The 17,064-nt window shown below is 34.1% G+C and overlaps 3 protein-coding genes and 2 non-coding genes across 5 annotated transcripts; 3 read left to right on the top strand and 2 right to left on the bottom strand.

Annotated features, from left to right (window-relative positions):
- Nucleotides 1–212: 212 nt before the first annotated feature.
- LOC130824100 (DNA oxidative demethylase ALKBH2) lies at nt 213–2,865 on the top strand. Its single transcript, XM_057688988.1, has 4 exons — nt 213–587; nt 676–792; nt 1,610–1,805; nt 2,438–2,865. The coding sequence occupies exons 1-4, from the start codon at nt 216–218 to the stop codon at nt 2,638–2,640; spliced, it is 888 nt and encodes a 295-aa protein (XP_057544971.1). The 5' UTR covers nt 213–215; the 3' UTR covers nt 2,641–2,865.
- Nucleotides 2,866–3,038: 173 nt separating this feature from the next.
- Nucleotides 3,039–5,847, top strand: LOC130824099 (WEB family protein At5g55860-like). The gene is made up of 2 exons (XM_057688987.1): nt 3,039–4,000; nt 4,078–5,847. The coding sequence occupies exons 1-2, from the start codon at nt 3,788–3,790 to the stop codon at nt 5,575–5,577; spliced, it is 1,713 nt and encodes a 570-aa protein (XP_057544970.1). The 5' UTR covers nt 3,039–3,787; the 3' UTR covers nt 5,578–5,847.
- A 1,723-nt stretch (nt 5,848–7,570) lies between these two features.
- On the bottom strand, nt 7,571–7,674 carry LOC130824688 (U6 spliceosomal RNA). Its single transcript, XR_009046780.1, has one exon. It is a non-coding gene; the product is annotated as a U6 spliceosomal RNA (small nuclear RNA).
- A 776-nt stretch (nt 7,675–8,450) lies between these two features.
- TRNAF-GAA (transfer RNA phenylalanine (anticodon GAA)) lies at nt 8,451–8,523 on the top strand. The gene has a single exon. It is a non-coding gene; the product is annotated as a tRNA-Phe (tRNA).
- Nucleotides 8,524–9,607: 1,084 nt separating this feature from the next.
- Nucleotides 9,608–14,748, bottom strand: LOC130824097 (serine/threonine-protein kinase D6PKL2-like). The gene is made up of 3 exons (XM_057688985.1): nt 14,523–14,748; nt 12,435–13,427; nt 9,608–10,817 (listed from the first exon to the last, which is right to left on the bottom strand). Exons 2-3 carry the CDS (start codon nt 13,310–13,312, stop codon nt 9,944–9,946), a joined length of 1,752 nt encoding a protein of 583 aa, XP_057544968.1. The 5' UTR covers nt 13,313–13,427; nt 14,523–14,748; the 3' UTR covers nt 9,608–9,943.
- Nucleotides 14,749–17,064: the final 2,316 nt, after the last annotated feature.

Raw genomic sequence — 17,064 nt, 5'->3', positions numbered from 1 at the left:
GTGCACCTCGTGTCTTTCTATCAATATGCTGACATTTATAATAAGTCCAACTCCATTTAACAGCTTGATAAAAAAGCTTAAGCATTGAGTGGATTAAATAATTTTTAAAGTAGTATTTTTTTAATATATTATTTTTAATAATATACTTACATATGTACTAGAGTAACTTTTTTGTATTTTCTACGATACTTAGGGTTGAAATTAATTTTTGAACGATGAATATAGAAAGGATAAAAGGGCGCGTGAACAAGATGGCGCCTAAAATGGAAACCCTGAACACGGAAGAAAACAAGTCAGATAATGGAAGCGGAATCGCATCAACAACTGATAATTCCTTAAATTTCAAGAACGGGATAATTGGAAAACAACAATCTGAAAACGAAGATAGATCGTTCTTATTGAAAGGAACAAAATTGGAGACAGAGATTAACAATAATCGGATCACAGATTTAGGAAATGGGAGTGAAATTGTGTATTTTCCCAGATTTTTAAGCTATGATGATGCTTGGAGGTGTTTCGATTATCTCAATACTCAAATTCCATGGACTCGTCCCACCATTCGAGTTTTCGGTCGTTCTTGCGTACAGGTTTTATACTTGCGATTTTTGTCTTTGATTTTTGGATTGTGAAATTTTTAATTGAAATTGGTTTTGGTTGATTTGATTGAAATTGCAGCCTAGGGATACATGTTATGTTGCTAGTGAAGGACTTCCCAAATTGGTGTACAGTGGATATCAGCCTCAGCCCTATTCTTGGCATCGTTTTCCTCTTCTTCTACAGCTTCTTCGTGCGGTAATGGTCTACCATTCGCTCTAGCTTTACTTCCATGCAGTTGAATGTATTGTGTACTTGCAATGTTATCAAGTGACTCTCGTCTAGCGTAGGTGGTAGAGTCTGATTTTAGATTGACCTTTGATTGCAATTTGCAAAATCAATTGAAGTGAATCCAAATGAGTGATAATAGATGTATGATATATGGTGCACTTGAGTGTATATTTTGTGATTGCAGTTTTCAGATGAATGAAAAACATCTTTAGAGTGTAATTTGCTTTCCATATATTTTGTGATTGATTGAACAATTGAAAGTCGAGGAGGCGATTCCCACTTAGGAAGTATCGATGCTTGAAAGAAAAAAACATCCTTAGGAATCACTTGGATTGAGAGTTAAATATTTAAGAGGTAACTAAAAGTGAAACTAGAAAAGCAAAGTTAGTTAGATGATTAAAGGAATTTAATTGTTAGAGATGTGGAAGAATTAATTAGAAGGTAATGAAAAATTGAGAAAATAGCAATTAGTTCCTTTATTTTGGGTAATAAATTTACCCTAGGAGAGGGTGGGAGAATTCTTTACCTCAAAATGAGGAAAATCAACCTCTTTTTCTATTTATCTTTTTTAATTTACTCCTATTCTACCTCTATCACAATTATTTCAATAACATCATTTGCATCTCTAATTAACTTTGTTGCATTACTTTGACTTTTTTACCCCTTAAATATTTACTCTCAATGCATGCGACCCCTTAGATGTACAATTTCCATGTCTGGAGTAGTAATTTATTTCCGAATAGTCTGTGATTGATTGATTGATTGATTGATTGAACAAATGAAGGTGGAGGAGGCGATTTCTGGAAGTCGGTACAACAGCTTGTTGTTGAATAGATATAGTGGTGGCAATGACTATGTTGGGTGGCATTCTGATGATGAATCTCTTTACGGGCCTACTCCACAAATTGCTTCCCTTTCTTTTGGGTGTGACCGTGACTTCTTTTTGAAGAAGAGACCCTCTAAATCGTCTCCTTCTCAAGGTATATCTGCTGTTTTAAGGGTATTTGCAATGCTAGTGTTTTTGTGGTATTTACATTCTTGAAAGGAACATTGATTTCTATTATATAATCTCACTAATAACCGAAACACTCATTGTATACATAAAAGAAGCTTTGTGTGAAAACTAGAAAGTAGACTATTGGAGTTCAAGAATGTATAGACTTATACACTGTATTTGGTATATAAATATGTTCCTGAACATGTGTGCCTCAGCGCCCGTAAAAGAAAAGAACCTGCCTTGCAACTGCCACTATTACTTTTCATTCACTTAGAAAACACCTTTTCTTTTGAGGATCCTATCAGGTTGTTTATAAGACAAAATCTTCATTCTACTCTATGCTTTCAAGTTTCAATCAAGAATTAATTCGACTCATTCTCGTAATGTACATCCAAGCTCCCCAAACCCATTCAAGGCATGATCCACTTAGCATTGGGGTTAATGGCATGTTGTATAGTGAACTACAATCTAGAAACTAGTTGTTTTCACTTTTCAGGCAATAATTAGGAGTCATTATGCATGGTAGTTTGAGAAACTAGACATGTTCTCTTTCATAAATATAGTCTGTCATAACCAATTCTGTGCTTGCCTGTGTAACGTCGCTGAATCTGCTAGTGTTGGAGAAGAAATCAAAAGATGAACCCGTGAGCAAACGGTTGAAGAGAAGCAACAACACCGACCAGCACTCATTCACATTAAAACATGGATCACTGTTGGTTATGAGAGGATTCACTCAGCGGGATTGGATACATTCTGTACCTAAGCGTGCTAAAGTTGATGCTGTTAGGATCAACCTTACCTTCAGGCTTGTGCTTTGAGGTCCGTCATCTGTCTTTCAGTCGAACAATATATATTAGGCTACCTTTGCTGTTCGCAATAGGCTCATGAGTGAAAGAAATGCGGTGTATCATTGTATCGTTAGGATCAAAGTCCGAAGTCCTTGCTTAATTTCTCTTGTAATCTCCGATATAATGTAAGAATGGTGAAAATCCTTTTGAATGGGTTAGCATCTGATTTTGGTCCTTAAGAAAATATGCTTCTTTATCCCCTTACTAATTCCGTCTTCCCTTTACCTAACATTGTCTATGAGAATTCTCTAACCTTACCATCAAATCAAAGAAGTAAACTGAAATTGTATTTTGAATTCTCTAACTCTAAACTTGTAATTATCCTGTCCTTATTGTGTGAAAGCTCACATCTTCTTAAAATAAAAGGCATTTAATTTCTTAATCCAATTACACAAATCTACAATTATCATATTTCATCTTCAAATATATTTTTCTAAAACATTATTATCATAATTAAAAAATAAATAAAATTCAATAAGCAACCAAAAGAAAATTATTTCAAAAAAATGTTTTTATCAGAATGTTCGTTTCATGCCCATTTCCCTCTTCATTTCCAAAAGAAAAAAAGAATGAATGGGGTCGAAATGCAAAGACCAAATTTAGGCAACTTAGATTAATTAAGCAAATTAGAGGAACTATAATTTTTTTATTACAAAGTACGCTGAGAAATAGGAGGTTAGATGAGAATTAAATACAAAATTTTATCTGAAGAGGTGGTGTTGCTCTTTAACTGAGATAAAATTAGATTCTCGAACTACTTGAACCGCTAGATATAATCTTTTATCTTCTTAAGAAAAGCATTGATTTGTCCTAAATTGTAGGTCTATCTCCGTAATACTCGGTTAACTATTCATAATTTGGCTGGCTCCTAATTCTCTCATCTTTTTTTGTCCTAAGCATCCCATTGTATTCCATGCACATTTGTCCTTAATTCTTTTCTCTTTGGCATTTCCATTTTATTTCATAATTCTAATTCCTAACACATTGATCAAGTTTATGTTAAAATTAATACTATGAAATGACCCTTCATAGTTTTAGCACAAGATTATTCCTATTGAAGTGAATGTACAAAATAAATTGATCGAAAATTATAACATAAAGAGTACGTTGCGTGAACATGGTGAACATTGCACGAACACATACACGAAGAAATTCCATCGGAGGCTCTCTGTCTCCCAAGGCAAGCGAGCTAGGAGAGGTAGATACGAAAGCTCCATTTCAGTCGGTAAAAGATGCTCTTAGTCTTTTCGGTGTACCATCATCCTCTCCTCCTCATGTCAAGACCGTTTTTAACAAAAAGTCGAAACCTCAACCTCAACCTCAACCTCAGGTTATCTATCATTTGCTCGGATTTAATGTATTATCATACGAGAAACTCGATATAAATTTATTTGTTTGGATTGACAGGAAGTTTCAGACGATGAGACACAGTTTCACTTGGCCTTAAGCGAGCTGAAGAAGTTAAAGGAACAACTGATAGGTGCTGAATTGAAAAAACGTCAAGCCATCCCTGAGCTACAAGAGGCTCAAAGGACTCTTATCGACCTCCAAGAGAAACTTAAAGACGTGAATGCATCCAAGAAGAACATTCTAGAAACTGCCGAAGCTCTAAAGGAAAGGGCTCGGAAGCTGGAAGAAGATATTGCCTTAAATGATGTTTATACACAAGATATCGAAACCATTGGGGAAGACTACAGGGCTGCTATTTTAGAGCTGGATGCTGTTAAACAACAGCTTAGCAATGTGCATACGGAATATGAAGCCGCGTTAGAAGCTAAAACAACTTCTTTACGCTTATTTCAAGAAGCCGATGCTGCAGCAGATGCGCATCGTTTGAAAGTCAGAAACCTGAACGAGCAGATTGCTACGATGCAGGAAGCGTTAGCGAAACTTAAGTCTTGTAAAACCGCAGAAGAAGAGCATCAGAAGGTTATGAATCAGAAAGACAAGGAGATTTCTTCGCGTAGACTTGCCAAGCAAGAGTTGGAACGGGAAGTGCTCGCTCTTCAGGATGAGCACCGGTTTCTTTTAGCTGATGATCAGCAGGCGAAACTTGTGGAAACTAATGCTGGAATTTTGTGTCTTGAAGAAAAAGTGTCGAAAGCTCGAGTTGTTCATTTGGAAGCTCAGAAAGCGGTGAAAAATGAACTAGAGGTTGCTAAGAAGTCGCTTGAACGGATAGCAGAGGAAAATTTATGTCTTCAAATGTCATTGGAATCGTTGAAGCTCGAGCAAGAACAAGTCGGAAAGGAATTATCGGAGCAGAAGGTTAAGATAGAGGAATCCGAGGCTTTAGTAAACGAACTCAAAGTTGAATTGGAAAACGAGAAAAAGGCGCTTGAATTAGGCCTTACGAGTAAAACTATTGCAGCAGATGGATATGACGATATGCATGTATCGATTGAGCGACTGACAATGGAAACCGAGAAAGCTAAGAAAGAAACCGAAGAGATGAAGAAGAGAATAGAGGAGGAGGAGCAACAAACGTGCATTATTAAAGAGATGATTGTCGATATGAGAGACAAGCTAGCGAGTGTCCTGAAACGAACAGAAGAAGCCAGAGCGGCAGAGAAAGGCGCGCAAGAGGAGATTAAGGCTGTTAAAGCCGAGGAACCTAGTGTCGAAATCAGTAATGGAATGATGAAGGTGTCAGCTGAGGAGTACAATTCCTTGATGAAGAAAATTAATGAATCCGAAAACTTGGCTTATATAGAAATTACTGGTAAGATGCGTCAAATAAAAACGCTTCTGGCTAGCCAAACGGAAGCAAAACAAAAGTTCGAGGAAGTTTCAAAGGAGATCAAAGAACTCGAGATGAAAGAAGACGAGGCTTTAAAGGCTGCTGAAATGGCCGAGGCTGCAAAGATTGGTTTAGAAGCTGAACTACATCGAAGGTATCGAGACTAGGCTCATAAACGCCTGTTGCATAGGTCTAGTCGCAAGTATAAGATTGCGTAATATAGTCTTGAACTATAGAGCTAATCGAATGTATGTTTTAAGGAAAATTTTAGTATGATTTATTATTGAGATACTTTCAATCCTAGTTTTTTTTTCCGAGGGGAAAAACACACAAGTAGTTATTATAGTCTGTTTTCGGACAAAAATGCACAATGTCATGGAGTCGCGGTTCATGAAAACATGATCACAAATTTTGAAGTTGCAGCTAGTTACACACTACAAGAACACATAATCGATATTTAGAATAGAATCAGGACGAAGTATATTGAAAAGGCGGTAAGGAGATTTGTAACTGTATGAAGGAAAAATATGAACATATGTAAGGATACGACATTCAATGGAGTGAACTAAAATAGATTAAGAATGTGAATGTAATGCAAATAACTAATAAGCAATATGGTTTTCTAAGAAGTAATGAGGAATGGATAGGCAATATTCCAATAAAGTAGTTAAAATCTTAATACAATAAAAACATCATTAAAACTTTAATCCCATCATATAGAGTTGGCTACATGAACTAAAACCATATTTTTAGTAACAAATCATAAATAATTCTTCATAGTACAATAATGATAAGATATTGCAAAATTATATGTAATTAGGAATCAAAAGGTAATTAAATGATGAAAAGTATAGGTGATTAGCATGAGAATAGGCGAAGCTACCTTAGGAGTTAGGACGAAGGTCGGACATAAACCCCTTTTATAACTAAAAAATGTTGTATGTATGGCGTAATTGGCCCATATATTATCTTTAATTCTTTGTTTAAGTTATACTCTTAGTATCCTTTAGTCTTGCTATCAACATAATAAAATTATTCAAATACCCTAAATTTTTGAAAGTTGTTGCTCGCTTTCATGTATAAAGCTTGTTTGATGTTAATAAAAATAGTTCGGTCCTCCCGGTCCTTCATTTATATCATGACGCCATCCAACATTGAGTGTGATTGCTAAATAACTTTTAGTTGGTCAAATAGCAAATAAATTAGTTTAGTAATGTCTTTTAGAAGCTTTTTTATTAATTTTTGACTTTTTAAACCATTTTTTCTTTGATAAACAACCAAATAACTAATAAGTAAAAGTATCTTTTAGCAAACATTTTAATAACTACCAACTTATACAACTGGTCAAATTAAATAATTGCTACTATCAATAGCATTTACCAAATAAACACAATGGTAACAATATCCAATAATATTGCAAGTCATCTGTGCCACTCCTCAGTGGTAGTTGGGGCGATCAAAGCAGACTAATAATTTATAAAAATTTCAAAAAGTAATATTTAAAGAGCTTTGACCATCAAATAAATATTCATAAATTCTTATATGAACCAGTCTCACATTAACATGTATTTCATAAGGAAAAATTGTAAAAACTAAACTAACATTTACTCTATTCGTTGCAAATAAATTCAATTATTGTTTATTTTTAAATAAACCTACCTATTCGATATAATTGCTGAAAATAAACTAAATTACTGTTTGTTCCTAATTCTTGACTTACAAAGAAGTTTTGAAGATTAAGCATAGGTTGGTTAATTATTAACAATTTACCCTAATAGGTGAGTTTATTTAAAAGTAAATAATAGGTGGATTTATTTTCAGCGAATTAAGCATAACTTGATTTATTATTAAAAATTTACCCTATTTCATAAATGGATTAAATAATACAATTAATACAAATTATTAGTGTATAAGACCTCCTTGTTTTGATGTTGTCTTGCCGAAAAGACGTTCTATCATAAGAATGGCTATATGTTTCATGTGTATTACAAAGGATATAATTTAACATGAGCGGATTTAACATTTGGTCTTTGAGGTCTTTAACATCACTTAAATTTAAAATTCAAAATAATATCAAATAATACATGTAATATAAATATGTTCTAGATAAATTGGTTTGTGTATTGACTTTCAAATGAGTGACTAGAAATCAAAACCCAAAAAAAAACATTTTATATTTTTTTTGTGCGTGTCAGCTTTGTGCAGGGGCTATGCTAATTTTCTCTATATCGTTTCAATTTTATCAGATATTTCCAAGAAGACACGAAAAGCATTTTACATAAAAAATATTTAAATTATTAACAACATTTTTTTTCATGAATTCGCCACACGGTATACGTAAGCCACTTTAATGAGGAGTTCATAAATAAAAATCCTTGGGATTCTCTCACGTATTCGCATATTCCATTTTTCAAGTTTGACATGTACGTGATGACAACTTTAACTCTTAAAACGATTGATTAACCAAATTTGACTCAACGGATTATTAGTCGAAAAATGGTCAATTGAGCAAATCTTTTATTAAAATTGAAAGATTACTCTACTTATATCAATTAAAGAGTTTTTTGTATTTTTGTTATGAAATATTAACCATATTTATATGATTAACCAAAAGTAATAAATTCTGATTTGAAAATATTATAAAATTAAAAAATTTACTAAATTTAAGGAAAGTTATAAATTAAGCTAATTAAGTCTCGTTCAAATAACTAAGTCTTGAGGACGATTGCTTATATCTCCTCATTTGAAGTTAATATTTAGTACAAAAAGAATTTTATTTGGTTGTTAAGGAAATTTACTTTCAATTTTTCATACTACTGTCTCTATCTTTATTAAAGTCAAACGTCAACATGATAATAATACTTTTTCTGTCTTACATCTATATAATTATTTAAAAACTTTCATATATTTTAATTATATGGTGTAAATTTAAAAGGGCAGATAAATTAATTGATAAAAATCAGCAGCAAATTAAGCTCCTACAAAATACCCTTCTGGTTATATTAAATATATAAAATACTTCCCTTTACTATAACAAAATGCGGGGATAGCTCAGTTGGGAGAGCGTCAGACTGAAGATCTGAAGGTCGCGTGTTCGATCCACGCTCACCGCAAAACTCTTAAATTTTTTTCCAACTTCAGTTCTGAGTTCTGACTGCGCCCATTAAAGTCCAAATCCCACAAGAGGAATATATTATCCATAAATAAATTTTTGTGTATTGATTAGGGAATATGACATAAATTAATAGACCTTAACTACCGTATAAAACAATAATTACCTAAAAAACTAAGATACTCCCTGAAATTAGTGGACTTTAGACCACAATAATGAGTCTTAGTCCTTTTACAAATCAGCAAAGTGTGACTTTTGTCCACAATCATGCACATGCAGTGCCCTGATACCTGCTGTGCAGCCAGCAGGATTTATGTCCTTTGGCATGTGCAATTATTTTGTTTAAACTTTCTAATATATTTTCTCTGGATCAGTATTTTTATAAAAGACAAGGCAAAAATGAGATATAATATCAATTCTTAGATCAATTAATAATAGAGGATAATCAGATCTTAAAACAATTATCATTACTATATACAAATTGTTGTGTGAGACGGTTTCACCGAGAGACGTGACTCATACACGGGTTGAATAGTTCATCATCATTATCATCCTTAGTGTATTCCGCTTGTAGGAAAATTATGATCAGAGTTTGGGGAGGGAAGGAAAATTGCAACTCATACCCATAGAGGAGAATGCGTTCAAAGAGTCTCTCGGCTCATGAGTTAAATAGTCAATTTCATACATATTATGAAAATATATACTCCTTATTTGAGGTCGTCACCGAGTGACGGTCACCCACAAGTAAGCTCAATATTGAGTCCATAATGGAGAGTGGAAATAGAGTTGCAAAGTTATCTTGATTATTTCTGTACATCACAAGCGGAAAAATACAATAAACAGACGATACACGGGTTTGATGGAGTTGTTATAACACCTAATATCGGCCGAAAATATGAGATATCCCTTCAAAACGCAGGTTTTGTACCATTACATTGCGGAAAATATCAATTCAGATTATTTAAAAGACTTTACAATGCAGTCAATGCAATGAACCTTGTTTTTTGCGCTATGATATAAAGTATAGAATTCCCCAGAAACGGCATGTTCAAGGTTGCAACTAGGCATATAACTACTACTAAGAATGCAAATAAAACCTCTCGAATTAAATAAAAGGAGCAAATATCAAGATACATGTACATTTTACATCTCTTCAAGTCTTTGGAGAGCAGAATCTACCGAAGATATAATGCATACATTACAGGAATGAGGCAACAACAACCAATAATAAGGCGAGATCAGCAAAGACGTCAACGTCTGCCACCCGAGTACAAGAAACTCCAACTCCCCCCCTTCTTTTCTCCCAATTTGTGCTCCACGAAACTAGCAACGCTGATGAAAACTTTGGCAACACTTAACCTAATCAGCGGAGTGAAAAACATACGAAAATGACGAAGAAAAATGGTTGAAAGATTGCAACCTTAAAAAAAATCGAATTCAAGGTAATTGTCAGAACCCTTGTGTTCTGGATCCCCCATAGCAAGAGCAGCTTTTTCACTAGAGGCTGGAGGAGCCATTGCCCTTTCGATAACAACGGGCTTTGGTATCTCAGGAGGTGTAGCACACCGAATCAGTGCCCAGTTTACGCCTTCGAAGAAAGGGTGTTGCTTGATTTCCGTTGCCCCTCTTTTGTACGCTAATCTGTGATGTGGTTCTTTGACGAGCAGCCCTTTTATTAGATCCCTTGCTGCAAAGCTTACAGCTGGGGCTTCAGGGAACCGGAGAGGTTGTCCCACAACGTTGAACAGGGTGGCACGATTCCCTGATCCCTTGAACGGAGTTCTACCAAACAACAGCTCATAAAGAAAGATCCCAAATGTCCACCAGTCAACCGCACTTCCATGACCTTCACCTTTGATGATTTCAGGAGCCAAGTACTCGTGGGTCCCGACAAAAGACATTGACCTTGCATTGGTTGGCTCCGCCATAAGCTCAGGCAGTGGATTCACTTGGTTTCCTGTTTCATTCTTTGCTTTTTTCTCCTTTTTGGACCTGCTAGTGAAGAAACGCGGTGAGAAGCATGTCGTGGGAGCTACACACGAGGGCTGGATGCATGAAGGCGCAATACAAGCTGGTTGTACGCAGTAAGCAGGATCTTTTCGTGAATGATCAGTCTCATTTGAGGTTGACTTCACTAATGTGGGACTGACTGCACAGCGAAGGGAAAGATCAAAGTCTGAGAGCATTATGTGCCCATCATCTCGAACAAGGACGTTTTCTGGCTTAAGATCACGGTAGACTATCCCAAGCATGTGAAGATATTCCAGTGATAGGAGGACTTCAGCTACATAAAATCTGTAAGGGAAAAGAACATAGTGTGAAAATCTCAATATTCTTTCAGCGCATGCATCTCTTGGTAACTAGTGAGAATCAATCTTTCATACACCAAACAAGAACATAATTCAGTGCACTTAATCTTTGCATTTTCTTATCACCCCATTTGTCGACATAAAAAAAAATTGTTCATACTACCTACCACACAGGCCATATAAGTCAATAGACAGATAATAGATTTAGATCCTCGAATTATCGGAAATGGTGTCATGCAAGCCTACTGATGGCAAACTTGCTATATAAGAGGGTATCGTGAACAAATTTATTCTTTTGTACTGTAATTAGTCATCCAAGCATCTTAAATGTTTGCACGGACCTAAAGGAACATACAATTGTTAGCAGAAAATCAGGGGCGGAGCAAAATTGGTAAATTATTTGAAGGCCCTATGCAATTTTTTAAAACTTTGATATTTTTCTAACAATTTTGAATCTTTAAATACTCATCATATACTACGTTAATTCATATTAACGCATCCAAATTTTTGAGACCCTGTGCGATACACCATGTTGAACGTGCTTAGAATCTCCCCTGCGGAGAAGATCTTACAGCAAGCCCTGTTGGCTCATACCACCACTTTCAACAAAAACTCACTTCCTGTATCAAGGAATTTCCAACCTAAAGCTTCAGGGAAAAATAGTAGCTGAAATTTCGACAACTAAATCAAGACTCAAGTTGCTGCTACTTCAGTGAAATCAATGTGAATTAGACGCTATCAATCTAAGCCCATTACCTTGCAGTTTATCCTCAAAGATATTATCATGTGAAGTATCATTGCTAATTTATTAACCAATACTTTTGTAAGATAATTATTTTATTCATTATAATATAACAGCAACAACCATCAAAGAAATGTTTTAAGTTCATCCTTTTAAGATCCAAAGCAAGATATTCTGAGCTGTATACCAACTTACAAAGAGAACTAAACCAAACACGAAGATCTCTATACAAGTAATACCGCAATATAGCAAGAAGCAGCGTAGCAGATGATGAAAAGTGAGATAGATAAGATAAGAGGTGTTCATACGGGTCATCGAGTCAATTTTGGGTCGTGTTCAGGGTTGGTTCAAAATCGGGTCTTGTGTCCACATTGATTTTTATATTATTTTAAATTCATTTTGAAGTCGGGTTCAGTTCCAAGGTCAGGTAAATATCGGGTCATCAAGTCTATTTGGAACACCTCTACCAATAATCAAGTCACTTCCCTTTCCATGTGGGGTCAAAATACATTTAACAGCTTATACATTTCCAAGCACAAGTCACATGTCCTTAAGGAGCTCCTCCTCAAACTCAACAAGGCAGCTCTCTCTTGCTTACAAAAATCAATGTGGAAAGAGTTAGATTTATAAGTTCCGAGTTCATAAAGTTTGAGTGGACAATGAAATACAAAAACAGAGAATTCAACTACCTAAGTACGTATATAAGAAATGATATCCCTGCAAGAGTATAGCAAGACGAAACCCACAAACAGTCAATTGATCATATAAAGCTAGATGGATAGATAACAGCAATAAACAACAATCACATTATAATCATGACTTTAACTACTTGATAAGCAGCAAGGGTAAAGGAAATCTTACTTCACTGCTTGTTCCGTAAAGAATTTCCCAGGCTGCCTCTGCCTAAGAGTGTGCAAATCTCCCCCAGGACAGAATTCCATCACCAAACAAGAGAATTTGTCTGTCTCAAAGTGGGTATACAGTGTAGGAAGAAACGGGTGATCCAAAGATTGCAAAATCTCTCGTTCAGTCTGAGCTCGGAGTAACTTCTTACGACTCGCCAAAGATGCTTTGTCCATTACTTTCATAGCAAAATAGCACTTAGTTCCACTCAACTCAGCAAGGTATACACTACCGATATCGCCACATCCTAATCGTTTGAGCAATCTAAAGTGGCTCAACCCCAAAAGTCCATCCCTTGCCCGGACTACTTGAATAGCTTCCCATCTCAAATCATTTCCCTTGTGTGGCTTGCTTATGGTGCTACTAAAACTGCTGCAACTACTCTCATCACTCACATCCGTACTCGTACTTCCTCTACACAAACTACTCTTACCACTCTCAACAAAATCTAGCCGACCACTCGTCTTGGCACTCCCACTAGTCTTTCCAGACACTGAACTATCTTTAATACTTCCATACTCTGAGATTTTCTTTTCTTGATCAATCGAAATATCCTCCGAAAATCGATCATCAATCTCAACAGGACTCAATCCAGTTGAAGATGGTTCAACACCCAACAAAGAGGATGATTTATTCTTGTTGGATAATGAGTTGGTTGAAGCATTTTGCCGTAAAGATTTACACTTTTTACTCTCAGAAACTCCAACATTAGAAGTAATCTGTACCGATTGCGAAAACTGATCACTTAAATCTTGCTTTGATTTAGTAGAGGCAGATACTTTTGAAGGGAACACACCACTCCCTACAGGAACTTTAGTGCCATTACTGGAAGCCATAGACAGAAATAAAGACAGCAAGCATCAAAGTGATAGTATAAATCTGCCCTCAACACCCATTTCCAAAATGATAGCACAATCCACCCAGGCTTCTAAATAGTTCACTTCACAAAAACTGCAATCAAGAAATACATCACAGAAATCAACAACTGATGACTATAATGCTTTACTTAGAAAAAAATTTAAGGTTGTTAGATAAAGACCTAAATGGTGATTTAGGATACAATTATATGCCAATATATATTATAGACAAATATTATAGGTATTCAAAACAGACCCGATGACAGGATATATATCCGACCTTTGAATCTTAACCCGACTTCAAAATGAATTCAACAGAATGTCAAAATCATAGTGGACACAAGACCCGATTTTGAACCGACCCGAAACAGCTAATCCAAAATGTATTAGATGACCCAAATGAACGCCTCTAACAAATATAGGTGGATAAGGCTCATAAACTATTAAAAACAAAGATTATCTCTTGAAGCATCAAACGATTGATTTCGTTCCTAAACTCATTACAACCCATATCACACAAATACTTATTCACATGCTTCTAATCCTCTAAACCCTTTGCTTATACAGTAAATTAGACCAGATGCAAATATAGATTGATTGTAAGCAGGCAATTTTCAATTCCATACAAAACCCCAAAACCAAAATTTTCAGCTTTTTACTCAAAAAAATCAAATACAATTAGGAACAAAACATGATAATTGATAAGCAAGATTCATTTAAGTAACAGTAAGCAACAAACAGAAGCAGTAATGGATCGCTCAAATTAGTGATCCAACCAGAAAAAAAGGAACCCAATTTATAAATAATTAATTTTTTTTTTATAAATAGTGAAATAAAAAAGGTAGGTTACAGAAAGCAGGTAAAAAAGAGAGGGAGGGACAAGAATAAAGGAAACCCAATTAAGGGGGTGAGATTAAACAAGGAGAAAGGGATCCATGGAGCTTGAAAAAGAAAGGAAATTTCAAAAACAGGAATTAAGTGAACCCAGGAGAAGAAAATGCAGATTCATAACAACATAAGATTAGCAAAAAAAAACCCAGAAAATTAAGGCAAAGAAAAAGGCAGATCTTTAATTATGTATCTGTATCCATAAGATTAAAGCAAATAAAACCCAGAAAATCAAGTCAAAGAAAAGGGCAGATCTTTAAGTCAGCAGATCACTGACATAGAATGAGAAAGAAAAGGTCACCTGGAACAGAGAAACAAGGATTTGATTTTTCGGGTTGAAGAATCTGTGATGAAAATTGAACAGTTCAGGTAGTGGGCAATGAGAAAGTAGAGAGAGGGGAAGAAAATGAATGAATGAGTATCTGAGAATGAGTGAGGTTTGTCGCCAGGTTGGGCGTTAGAGGGGAAGTATGTTATGTGGGAAGAAAAGGAGAAGAAATGAAAAAGTGGGAAGTCAAAGCTTAAGACATAATTAAGTTTAAGGAAACGAGTGTTTGATTTATAGTTTTTTTTTTTTTTGCTAAGTTTTAATGTTAGTTTTTCGGTTTTTTGGTTGGTCAAACAGTAAAAAAAGTGTTTGATAAATGACTTTTAAATTAGTTGAAAAAAGCCGATTATTAAGTCAAAATGAAAAAACGGCTCTAATTAATTTTTTTGATTGGCTTTTGGCATGTTTGCCCACTTTTTCTCTAATAAACAATATACTCAAACTTACTAAACATTTCCTAAATTTCTTAATAATATAGAATTAGTGTACAATTTTTTTATATCTTGAACCACTATTTGATGATTTTTCTTAGTGTACATTTTTCATACTCAACTTTGGTATTTCACACTTTTTAACACATACAATCTTGATATAAGGTTTATAAACGTATTTTAATGTGCATTAAGTTTATATAAGATCAACTCAAGATGAGATAGGTCTCATTGGCAAAATTATTGTTAGTTGAATTTATTGGTTGATATAATTAATTGAAAAGTATTAGTGGATTCACTAGTTGTTAAAATAACTATATAATCTAGGTTTTCGGAAGATATTTGATGAATTATAATTTTGAACTGATAATTATTAATTAGAGACGAAGTGGGTCAAATAGTCATTTAGTAAACACATTTTGATCGTTGATCAATAAAAAAAAAACCAAAAAAATCAATAAAAAGGTATTTTCCAAACACACGTATTCTTTGATTTTTGTTTGGGTAAGTTGTAATCCGATGTAATTGAGATTGGCAGAATTTTAGATTTAATTTGGAATCAATTCAAAGTGGAAGCTACTCAAAAGTAAAATTTTGCAAGACATGTTTAATTAACAAATATGTCGGTTAGTAGTTATGTGAAGATCAAGTCGACTAAGATTATGTTTTGGGTCTATATTTATCGTTTTACTTGGATTGGATGTCCAATCTGGTCAATAATAAACTCGGTTAGTAGTTGATTTTGAGTTGTACTTATTCGAGATTTGAAAAAAGTTTAGTTGATAGATATCAGATTGTTATTTGAATTCACTTTGTAACAGATTTAGTTAATTATTATATGAGACCGTCTCATCATGAGATTAGTCCATATAATAGCTTATTTGTTCAATTGATTACTTTAAGATCATAAGTGATTATTTTAAGGTTATAAGTAATCATTCTAAAACAATAAAAAGTAATTATATTAACATTATAAGTGATCACTTTAACGTTATCAGTGATCATTTTAAGACAAAAAAATGTACATTGAGTCGGCCCAATAAAGATGGTCTCACCGTGAGACCGTCTCATTTTAAGAATTAGTTAAATTTGAATAGATCTCTTTTAATTTAGTTTGTTTTTGGATTAATTTTCTTTCTCAACACATATATATGACATAGTTCTTAGTTGGATCAAATTCAATTCTATTTATATTTAGGGAAATTTTAAGTAGTAACTCTGAGATTTTGGGTTTTCCACGTGGTAACCAAAACTTTTAAAAAATTCGCACGGTAACCCTAAGGTTTACCAATTTGTTCCATCGTGACCTTTTAGCATATAAAATGTTAACGAACGTTAATTTTGAGGCTTTAAGGCTGATGTACGCCTATTTATGCGACTCACCATTTCAAATGCCATCAGTTTCAACCTTTTCCCCCTGAAACATAAACCCTAACTCTACTATCTTTCATCCAAATCATATTTTTCCCCCAAATCCAAAGATAGTAATGTTAGGATTTATGTTTTGGAGAAAAAGGTTGAAATTGATGACATTTGAAATGACGAGTCGCATAAATAAGCACACAACAGCCTTAAGCTTCAAAATTAACGTTTGCTAATGTTTTATGTGCAAAAAGGCAACGGTTGAATAATTTGATAAGCCTCAGGATTACCGCGTAGATTTTTCTAAAATTTTGTTGCATGTGAAAAACCCATAAACTCATAGTTACCACGTGAAATTTTCCTTATATTTATATTGGGTTTCATTGACTTTAGATTTACATTAACTTGACTATTTTTATACAAGTTTTTATAAGATATGTTAAGATAATAGACTTTGATTAATTTTCATATTGACTTCAATACCATATCAAAAAACAAACTATATCAAAAGGTTAAACTAGTGATCGTAAATACTCTATCACATGATGCATAGTTTTGATAGTATAATTGTAGAAATACGGTTCACAATTTGACTATGTTTAAAATTTTTATATATCAAACCATACCACATACTGCAATTTTAATAAATTGTAGTCAAACTTAATTTTTAAAACTACAAACTAAATCAATGTATGATTTAAATTGATAGAATTTACAATTTA

The sequence above is a fragment of the Amaranthus tricolor genome, chromosome 9 (genome assembly GCF_026212465.1).
Source record: "Amaranthus tricolor cultivar Red isolate AtriRed21 chromosome 9, ASM2621246v1, whole genome shotgun sequence".
Taxonomy (NCBI): domain Eukaryota; kingdom Viridiplantae; phylum Streptophyta; class Magnoliopsida; order Caryophyllales; family Amaranthaceae; genus Amaranthus; species Amaranthus tricolor.
The sequence above is the reverse complement of the archived record's forward strand: the minus strand, read 5'-3'. Positions and strand labels throughout refer to the sequence as shown.

Bases quoted from the DNA above. Each gene is read 5' to 3' on its own strand.
- LOC130824097 (XM_057688985.1), bottom strand. From the start codon at position 13,312: ATGGCTTCCAGTAATGGCACTAAAGTTCCTGTAGGGAGTGGTGTGTTC. The intron at 10,818-12,434 runs GTAAGATTTCCT...TTTCCCTTACAG, and splicing joins TTTACGGAACAAGCAGTGAA to ATTTTATGTAGCTGAAGTCC.
- LOC130824099 (XM_057688987.1), top strand. From the start codon at position 3,788: ATGGTGAACATTGCACGAACACATACACGAAGAAATTCCATCGGAGGC. The intron at 4,001-4,077 runs GTTATCTATCAT...TTGGATTGACAG, and splicing joins AACCTCAACCTCAACCTCAG to GAAGTTTCAGACGATGAGAC.
- LOC130824100 (XM_057688988.1), top strand. From the start codon at position 216: ATGAATATAGAAAGGATAAAAGGGCGCGTGAACAAGATGGCGCCTAAA. The intron at 588-675 runs GTTTTATACTTG...TTGAAATTGCAG, and splicing joins TCGGTCGTTCTTGCGTACAG to CCTAGGGATACATGTTATGT. The intron at 1,806-2,437 runs GTATATCTGCTG...TGAATCTGCTAG, and splicing joins TAAATCGTCTCCTTCTCAAG to TGTTGGAGAAGAAATCAAAA.